The following is a 10,834-nucleotide window of genomic DNA, read 5'->3' as shown; positions in this document are numbered from 1 at the left end:
GTACTTCATACTGATACATGACAAGCACCCCAAAACAGCTGTCAACAGATGGATATCTGGCCTGGCTATATTACCTTGTCAAATCCCAATCTTGACTCATAAGGAGCCACTTCCAATAGGTGGCACTAGTGAGATGGTTCTCTTTCTTGGGATATTCAGGACCCTGCCTAGGGTGCTTTCAAGGCATTGCACTGAACCTGCCAGAATCGTACTAATGAGTAGCAAGCACTCTAAAACAGCTGTCTACAGATGGATATCTGGCCTGACTATATTCCCTTGTCAAATACAGTACCAAGGCTTCTTGGAAAGTCGGATTCTGACTCCTAGGGAGCCTCTTCTAAAAGATAACACTAGCAAGATTGTTCTCTTTCTTGGAAGATACCTCATTGCATATAGTTGAACCAGTGATATTAAATGCATAGCTCAAACATTTCACTACAAACACTACATTATTATATTTGTGTTATAGGATGTATTCCTGCATAAATCTACTTTCACACTCGCGTTTTGGCTTTCCGTTTGTGAGATCCGTTCAGGGCTCTCACAAGCGGTCCAAAATGAATCAGTTTAATTCTAATGCATCCTGACTGGAAAAGGATCCACTCAGAATGCATCAGTTTGCATCAGTTCAGTCTCCATTCCGCTTTGGAGAAGGACACCAAATGGCTGCTTGCAGCAGTTCTGGTGTCCGTCTGATGAAACTGAGCCAAATGGATCCGTCCTGGCACACAATGTAAGTCAATGGGGATGGATCCGTTTTCACTGACACAATCTGGCAACCTGATCCATCCTCCATTGACTTCATGGTTCAAGATGGATCCGTCTTGGCTATGTTAAAGATAATACAAACTGATCCGTTCTGACGGATCCGCACAAAACACGAGTGTGAAAGTAGCCTAAGACTGTGTGTTTCATAGACATTTTACTACACAAATGTCATTGTTGAACCAGTGATATTAAATGCATAGTTAAAAGACATTTCATTACAAACACAGCATTATTCCCAAAGTAAATTGTTAATACCAGTGTGCAGTGTGTTTATAGAAGGGGGATGGGCATTTCATTGTGCCTCTGTCTTTAAATGACAGAAAACACACTTGCAATTTTGCTAGTACCATTTAATAATCTGTGGACCAAACCCAGTGACTTATCATTTATAGGCCTCAAAATAAAATGTCTGAAAATAGAAGAGTGCAAAACAAAAGACCCATGCCTAATCCTTCACAGTCAGAATGTGGGTAGGAGTAGCAGCCATCCAGCTAGCAGTAGTAGGCCAAAGTTCTCTCTGGCTTTTGAAATGTGCAACGTTATTTTGAGGACAAAGAGAATGAGATTGTGGACTGGATTCCTCCACTCAGTCACAGCGGGATAATGTGGAGGACTGACACTGTGCCTTGGAGCCAGGGGTCACAACATTTCTCCTGCTCCTCTTCCTTGCAACACCAGAGAAGCCTTTCAGTTGCATCTGTCTTCAATGGTAGTGCGATCCAGCTTATGGACTAACATCATTCTAGATCCCCATAGGGCATTATACTTGGACTTGGATTGCCCACCTGGCATCAAGTCCACATTCTGCACAAGCGGTCATCACACTGCTTGTTTGCGCCATGTAGGCTTTTATGCCCAATTGGGCACATTTGTATTATTGTATTATCTTATGGATGTACAGTTTTATGCTTATTTTATATATTAGATTTACATTAAATGTAATCATTGTCACTTTACATTGGTGGTCCCAGATAATTGAGTGCCCCCCTATTGTTTTACATTTTGCACTTTTTTTCTCTGGATTCGGGTGGATCCGTGGAGTGAGCATTTTGTCTTTTGGGAGTGTTTGGGGTGAGCCGCTGTTCTTTCATCTGTCTTCAATGCCCCTACCTAGTGGGGCACCTTCTTTTTTCCTAAGAAAAGGCAACAAAACTCCACGACACGCTATAGATACTCAAGAGAGTCTCCCTGTTGACTTGTCTGAGAACAGTCAGTGGCTGGACTGCCATGAGGAGTAGGTTCAGTGGGAGGTGGGGACCCGATGTATAGCTGTGTTGGTGACGGTGGTAGTTGTGGCACCTGACACCATAGTAGCAATAGAGGCAATGGTAGCAACAGTGGCACTCGGGGCAAATGTAGCCCATAATTACATATCACAGTCAGATAAAACTGGCATGGAGGGTGAGCATGGCAATGATTGTATGTTGGACAGGACCTGAGGGCTGGATAAAGGTGGCAGAGGAAGAAGGTGGTTTGAAGTGGCAGCAATCAAGAGCAAAGGCAACGTATGGCCAGAACCTTCTAAAAAAAACTGCATCTATTATTGTCAGTTTGGAAACTGGTGATGCTGCCGGTGCTGTGGACACAGGCTCAAAATTAGCAAGATGTAAGACAAGCTTGGCTGCTACTAGCTCTCTGCAGGTATTTCTACTTTGGCACTTTTTCTCCATAGTGCCAGAAGAAAAAGGCATTGCCATGTGCAAGATCTGCAGGATAAAAATAAGTCATGGGCGCCACGTTCAACACAAATATAGGCACCACACCTCTATTGAACCAAATTAAGTAGCATTACCAGTTACTGTGGGAAAATAGTGGCCACCAGCTAGTGCAAAAAGATTGTCCTCTTTCACCTGATCTAACTTTGCAGCAGCCAGGCTGCATCCATGTACAATATAGTGTCATTGTCACTCCTTTAAATTCTCACTGTTCGGCAAGGTGCACTCCACGGTGGACACCAGGAGCAGCTATTACAGGCAGAGATAGTATATGTATTTCATGACCCACTGGGTCAATGTTTTGCGAGGCAGCACTTCAGTAAGAAGGCCAGACCCTCTTGACACTTTCATAGTTGTGTTGGTCTGGTTCCCACACCAGGCGCTTATCCGACTCATCCACATCCTCCTCCCTTCCCAACACCAGCAGAGCAAAGAGTTTCTCCCACTCCCACTCCCTCCTATAATATGCAGTCCTGATCAAAAGTTTAAGACCACTTGAGGAATGGCAAAAAATCATATTTAGCATGGCTGAATCTTAACAAGGTTCCAAGTAGAGCTTCAACATGCAACAAGAAGAAATGGGAGTGAGACAAAACATTTATTGAGCATTCAATTTAATGAAAACAACGAATAAACTGAAACAGGCTGTTTTTCAGCTGATCAAAAGTTTAGGACCACACCTCCCAAAAAAAACTAAACCCCCCCCCCCCCAAAACAGAAATCCAACTTCCAAACATGAACTCAGTAATGAGTAGCTCCGCCGTTATTGTTTATCACTTCAAAAATTCGTTTCGGCATGCTTGATGCAAGCTTTTCCATGAGGTGAGTGGGAACATTTCTCCAAGTGGTGAAGACGGCCGCACGAAGGCCATCTACTGTCTGGAACTGTTGTCCATTTTTGTAAACTTTCCTTGCCATCCATCCCCAAAGGTTCTCAATTGGATTTAGATCAGGGGAACACTGCAGGATGGGCCAAAAGAGTGATGTTATTCTCCTGGAAGAAGTCCCTTGTCCTGCGGGCATTGTGTACTGCAGCGTTGTTCTGTTGAAAAACCCAGTCGTTACCACATAGACGAGGGCCCTTAGTCATGAGGATTGCTCTCTGCAACATCTGGACATAGCCAGCGGCCGTTTGACGCCCCTGCACTTCCTGAAGCTCCATTGTTCCACTGAAGGAAAAAGCACCCCAGACCATTAAGGCACCCCCTCCACTGTGGTGCGTAGAAAACATCTCAGGTGGGATCTGCTTGTCATGCCAGTAATGTTGAAAACCATCAGGACCATCAAGGTTCAACTTTTTCTCATCAGAAAATAAAACTTTCTTCCACCTTTGAATGTCCCATGTTTGGTGCTCTCTTGCAAAGTTCAAACGAGCAGTTCTGTGGCGTTCAAGGAGACGAGGTCTTTGAAGACGTTTTTTGTTTTTGAAGCCCTTCAGTCTCAGGTGCCGTCTGATGGTTATGGGGCTGCAGTCAACACCAGTAAGGGCCTTAAGTTGGGTCGAGGATCGTCCAGTGTCTTGACGGACAGCCAATTGGATCCTCCGGCTCAGTGCTGTTGAAATTTTTTGGGTCTTCCACTTGACTTTTTTGTTCCATAACCCTCAGGATCATTTAAGAATTTAAGAAATTCCAAATGACTGTCTTACTGCGTCCCACCTCAGCAGCGATGGCGCGCTGTGAAAGACCCTGCTTATGCAGTTCAACAACCCGACCATGTTAAAAAAGGGAGAGTTTTTTGCCTTTGCCATCACAACGTGTGACTACCTGACAGAAAATGACAATGAATCCACATCTTTGCACAGATTTGGCCTTTTAAAGGCATGTGGTCCTAAACTTTTGATCAGCTGAAAAACAGCCTGTTTCAGTTTATTCATTGTTTTCATTTCTTCTTGTTGCATGTTGAAGCTCTACTTGGAACCTTGTTACGATCCAGCCATGATAAATATGATTTTTTGCAATTTTTCAAGTGGTCTTAAACTTTTGATCAGGACTGTATGTTCGATCCAGCAGCCTGTACTTACGATCATAGCAGGCTGGAGGCAGGAGGCTGGGCGGCCGGGCAGGCACTGGCAGCGTAACTTCCTACGTCACGTGCCTGCGCCGCCTGCTTTATTCATAAAGTGGGCGGAGCAGGCATGTGACGTAAGAAGTTATGCTGCCAGTGCCCTCCAGCCTGCTATGATCGTAATTAAAGGCTGCTGGATCAAACATATTTATAGTTAAACATTGCCTGCAGTTACAGTAGATACCATTAGTACAGTGAGCGGGGTCCGGTGCAATAGAATACAGTGACTGCACCGGGCCCCGCTGCCATTACAAAACTAAAGGTCGGCCCCCAGCCCCTCCTCCCCCCTCGCTGATACACACGCCAGCCGCGCTGTGCAGCTTGTGGTAGGCAGTGTATCAGTGTAAAAATGGCAGCATTCACCCCATAAGACGCACTGCCATTTTCCTCCCACTTATAGGGCGAAAAATACAGTAATCATATATTCTGCCTGTGAATAAAGTAGAAATATGTATATTAGCTTTCTGAGCACATCTCAAAGTAGTAAAGCTATAGTACATAGAGTATATGATATGTAGGAGACAGTTCTGCCCTCAGTATGCTGATGTCCTCAGTTTGCAGCTGTTTAGCATACAGATAAAGGAAAGGTATAGGTTTAATCAGCATGATGAGCCCTGCCAGGCAGTATGTCTGGTTTAATAGGGTTGATCATGCTGACAGAGCCTCTTTAAGGTGAAAACTGTCTCTTTACTGAAGGTATTAAGTAATATGTTAATTTATCCTAAGTATCATTATGAATTTGGTGCTACCATTTGTTTGCTATTTTACTATTTCCCGACATAGAGCATACATGTCTTGTCTTTATAGATGGTACCCACTCAGGAGCTGAAAGGGCACCATACCTGGCGGCTGCCTACTGTTGTACACCAGAAACAGGGGAAGAAAAAAGAGGGTTAGTCACTGGGCCTTCAGAATGATGGTCCAGGGATAACTTCGCAGGGCGCCAAAGGTGGGGCAGAATAAGTGTAATTCGATTACACCTGAATATTGGAAAAAATATATAAGTCAATTGACAATAGTGGAACAGAGAAGTGCAGGCTGCCAATGGTCTCAATCCACCCTGATGCCCTCAAGGTGGGTGATTGGAAAGAATACAGTGGGGTTGCGCGGAGATGCTAAAAAGGACCACAGAGAGGCGCCAGAATCCCTAGTGTCTAGGATTGTGATGGTATATAACCCAAAGGTAGAGGCTTATGCTGTTAGGTGTACATAAGTGGGGTGGCAATACTTACACACTCACCAGATATTATTGTTCTTAGGGTTAGTTAATATATGGTAGGCAAATAATAAAAGCAATGGTAGGCAAATAATAAAAGCAATGGTAGGCAAATATAAAATCAAGGTATAAAATCAAAATTTTAGTGACTCACTTCACCCAGGAGGGTAATGTGGGATAAAGCTCAAGACACCCACATCACACCTCCTGCGCCTGGATCGCCAGTAGAGTCTCAGAAACGAACAATGATACTCAGGAGTCCTTGTTCTTTCTTTTAATCCTTTATTCCAAAGCCAGGGTGGGGGAGTGAGCAGCTCGACGCGTTTCGTGGGCCTCTTAATGGGTCCGCCTGATGAAGAGCGTCGAGCTGCTCACTCCCCCATCTGGTGGAAGGGTCCGTGATCAGCAATAATGCCGATCATAGACTTTTAACCCCTCAGATGCCATGGTCAGTTACGCGATTGCTGGAGATGTTCAGTTACTATTGCTGCCTTGGGGCTTCTGATGGCTCCAAGGCCTACCATAGCAAAGTTCTTACCAAGCCCTGCCTGTAGTCGTGCTTGATAAGAACATAATGATTGACACATGGAGTGCAGTGGTACACCACTGTAGTCTGAGAGAGAAGTGATTATAAATAAATATATAAAAAAAAATTAAAAAAATAATTAATAAACAATAAAAAATAAAGATCATTACTGTTGCTCTCACCCTGGTGGATGAAAACCTTGCACGGACTCCTGGAGTGGAAACCTAGAAGTTAAGAAATAATGTCCAGCAATGGAAATCTTCTAAAACTTGAATTTATTAGCATCCATTAAAATTAGTGTTGCTACATCCCAAAATGGCTGTACTATTAAAATATAAACATATTCATCCCATATGGTGAATAGAATAACAGAAAAGATCAAAATTGTTGTTTCATATCCCAAATTTATTTTATAAAAAGTGATCAAAAAGTCATACACACCCTAGAATGGCATCAATAAAAACGACAGATCCCCCTGCAAAAAATGAGTCTGCAGATCTAAATATAAAATAGCTATGGCTGTTAGAATATGGCAATGCAAAGGAAAAATACATTATTTTCTTAGATTTTGTAAAATAATAAATAAGTATTAAACACTAGTATGAAAAACTAAACAAAATAGGGTATCACTGTAATTGTAGTGAGCCATAGAATTAAGTTAACAAGTAAATTTTTCCACATAGAGAACGCCGTCAAAATGAAATAGTTCCAGTCCATTTGAAATGTTCCCCACCACACTTTATGCAATATTAAAGAGTCAATCCAGACACAAAATAATAATGAATCCTTTGGCTAAAGTCATGGACCTGTACATGCTCCCAAAGTTTCATTCACCTGAATGGTGACAGTGCAAAAAACCCTGCTGTTCTCTGCTAGGTTGCAGCTAAAGCCTGTGCTGCCATAACAGAGTAGTGCTGTCCTGAGTCACATCATAGTCAGTATAAGATATATACACAGACCACCTGTAGGTCATAATGGGGCTTGGATAAATGTAACATGTAAAATTACTTCAGGTTTACACAGTGGCGTACATAGAGAAGTAAGGGCCCCATAGCAAGGATCAAACCAGGCCCCCCACAAAGGACAGAAGAGTTTTCCACTGCTTCATTTGCTAAAAGTTGTTCCTTCAGAGGGTAGAGTCCTGATCAAGTTTTCACCTCCAGTAGAAGAGAAGAAAATCCCAACTAAGACTGGGCCACCTCTTGGCATGGGCCCCATAGCAGTCGCATGGTCTGCCACTATGGTAGTTATGCCCCTGGGTTTACGTCTCTCAAGCTAAATGATGCATTATTTCTAACTCTAGTTTCACATGTATCTATGTATGTAAAATACACTTTTCAGGGATGTTGATGTAAAACAGATGTAAAATTATTGCATTATTTGACAGTAAGGTGTGTACACTGATACCTAATACTTGGAGGGTGATGCCATGATAATAAGCCGTTAATTCCATACTTTACATTTGATGAGATCACACTCTTGCCCAGTATTGTACAGTGCTTTGTCTTCTGTAAATTGCTCATATTTGGAATCCTTTTCACAATGTCTGCCTATCGAACAAACTTACTGTAATAGGTTATACCATCTATCTGTGAACGCCTTGTGTTCATCACTTTCCTAAGAGTTTCTTTTACTTCTTTGTTCCGTAGGCAATAAATCAAAGGGTTGAGTAAAGGAGTTACTACTGTGTTGAAAACAGCCATGACCTTGTTGACATTCATTGAGTAGGACACACTGGGACGAACATAAATAAATATGACTGTGCCATAGAGAATAGTGACCACTGAGAAATGGGAGGCACATGTGGAGAAGGCTTTTTTCCTACCCTTACTGGATGGTATTTTAAATATAGTAGAAAGGATGAACACGTAAGATACAATAGTCAACAGCAATGAGGTAAGAATGATGCTACAAGCGAAAAGAAAGACAATAATTTCCTCTAGAAAGGTATCTTCACATGAAAGCTTGAGAACAGGTGGAAGGTCACAGAAGAAGTGGTTGATGACAGCAGGTTGGCAAAATGTCAAGCGGGATATAAGAAGTACTAGAAAAAACACAGACACAAAGGCAACGGACCAGCAAGCTGCAGTAGCCTGTAGACATACTTGACCATTCATGATGGACTGATAACGCAGTGGGTTACAAATAGCCAAGTAACGATCAATGGCCATCACTCCAAGCAGGAAAAACTCTGTGGAACCCAAAGAGAAATAAAAATAAATTTGTGAGAGACAGCCAGATAATGAAATGCTTTTCCAGCCAGCCAAATTACTTAAGAGCTTTGGAGCGATGGATGATGTATACCAGATCTCTAGGAAAGAGAGCTGGCTAAGAAGAAAATACATAGGAGTATGAAGTCTGTTGTCTACACGAACCAAACTAATGATTGCAACATTAGCAGTGATAGTCAATAGGTAGATGGCAAAGAAAACCACAAAAAGAAAGAACTGGAGCTCTACAGAGATAGTAAACCCAATCAAGAAAAAGTGTGTCACACTGCTCTGATTTTCCATTATCTTCACCCTGAGAACACAATGGAGTAAGGAGTAGTAAGAATATAAGTGCAATTTGCAGACTGTATTACTTCACCAGTGGAAGCAATGTATCGTTGCCACTATAATACTATATTAGTGACTTTTTCTATTCGGGTAACATTGGTGATTTCTAATCTCCTAATGCCAAGTAAATGACTGAAAGACCATAGTCTCCTAGCTGACCCCACACCCTACCACTGAAATATTACGATGGATAACTTTCATATGGCTTGGAGCTCATCTTTGACCTGCAAGTCGTTTCTTTGTGGCTGCCAAAAGAGGGACAGTCATGGTTAGGGTCAGACTTGCCCACCAGAGTTCCAGAGTTTGGGCCAAAAAGATCCAGGAAAAAAAAAAACATAAGGCTTCCTCTGGGGCCAATCACCTGCTGTTAAAGGGTTTCTGTCACCAGAATTAACTCTATTCAACTAGCTGACATTAGCGATGTGCTAGTGTCAGCTGAACCTAACTATGCTATTCCTACTTATATCTATGCTCCCGTTACTGCAGAAATATAACTTCACCTCCAACTGCCGGTCCTGTTCGCTGGGGAAATCTTGCACCATGCAGTATTCGACACAGGGGCAGTGAGGAAGCCGGTAGCCGGCGAGCGCCCTTCACTCACTGCGCCTGCGCCGAATACTGAACAGGACAGCGCAGGCGCGAGATTTACACGGCAGTAGGAGACCTGCATGTGTTCTTACAAAACACATGCAGCCCTAATTGGACAATGTCAGTATGTGTAAGGACCAACTACTTTGAAAAGGGAAGTTGTCAACACATCAATACATTTCCAGGATGAATGACAGAGAAACAGCAATGCAGAGATAGATAGATAGATAGATAGATAGATAGATAGATAGATAGATAGATTTAAGGGAAAATCATCTTAAGGCTGAAAAGAACAAAAGCACACATGGGCATTACATAAAAAAGACAAAGGAAACAAAAGAAAGAAGGAAAGAAAGAAAAGAAGAAAAGAAAACGTTCAAATGTACTTTAAAATAGCACTACATAGATCCATTAGACCACTCAATGCTGCAATGCAACACAGAGATACTAAGTGGAGAGAGAGAGATACTAAGTGGAGAGAGAGATACTAAGTGGAGAGAGAGAGATACTAAGTGGAGAGGCAGATACTAAGTGGAGAGAGAGAGAGATACTAAGTGGAGAGGCAGATACTAAGTGGAGAGAGAGAGATACTAAGTGGAGAGGCAGATACTAAGTGGAGAGAGAGAGATACTAAGTGGAGAGGCAGATACTAAGTGGAGAGAGAGAGATACTAAGTGGAGAGGCAGATACTAAGTGGAGAGAGAGAGATACTAAGTGGAGAGGCAGATACTAAGTGGAGAGAGAGAGATACTAAGTGGAGAGAGCAGAGATACTAAGTGGAGAGAGAGAGATACTAAGTGGAGAGGCAGATACTAAGTGGAGAGAGAGAGATACTAAGTGGAGAGGCAGATACTAAGTGAGAGAGGCAGATACTAAGTGGAGAGGCAGATACTAAGTGGAGAGAGAGAGATACTAAGTGGAGAGGCAGATACTAAGTGGAGAGAGAGAGATACTAAGTGGAGAGAGCAGATACTAAGTGGAGAGAGAGAGATACTAAGTGGAGAGAGAGAGATACTAAGTGGAGAGGCAGATACTAAGTGGAGAGAGAGAGATACTAAGTGGAGAGAGAGAGATACTAAGTGGAGAGAGAGAGATACTAAGTGGAGAGGCAGATACTAAGTGGAGAGAGAGAGATACTAAGTGGAGAGGCAGATACTAAGTGGAGAGAGAGAGATACTAAGTGGAGAGAGAGAGAGATACTAAGTGGAGAGAGAGAGATACTAAGTGGAGAGAGAGATATACTAAGTGGAGAGAGAGAGATACTAAGTGGAGAGGCAGATACTAAGTGGAGAGAGAGAGATACTAAGTGGAGAGGCAGATACTAAGTGGAGAGAGAGAGATACTAAGTGGAGAGAGAGATACTAAGTGGAGAGAGAGAGATACTAAGTGGAGAGGC

General features: G+C 42.6%; 1 protein-coding gene across 1 annotated transcript; it reads right to left on the bottom strand.

Annotated features, from left to right (window-relative positions):
* Positions 1-7,842: 7,842 nt before the first annotated feature.
* On the bottom strand, positions 7,843-8,805 carry LOC122928317 (olfactory receptor 6M1-like). Its single transcript, XM_044281054.1, has one exon. It carries the CDS (start codon positions 8,803-8,805, stop codon positions 7,843-7,845), a length of 963 nt encoding a protein of 320 aa, XP_044136989.1.
* Between the last annotated feature and the right edge of the window lie 2,029 nt (positions 8,806-10,834).

The sequence above is a fragment of the Bufo gargarizans genome, chromosome 1, assembly GCF_014858855.1.
Source record: "Bufo gargarizans isolate SCDJY-AF-19 chromosome 1, ASM1485885v1, whole genome shotgun sequence".
In the NCBI taxonomy this organism is placed as follows: domain Eukaryota; kingdom Metazoa; phylum Chordata; class Amphibia; order Anura; family Bufonidae; genus Bufo; species Bufo gargarizans.
The sequence above is the reverse complement of the archived record's forward strand: the minus strand, read 5'-3'. Positions and strand labels throughout refer to the sequence as shown.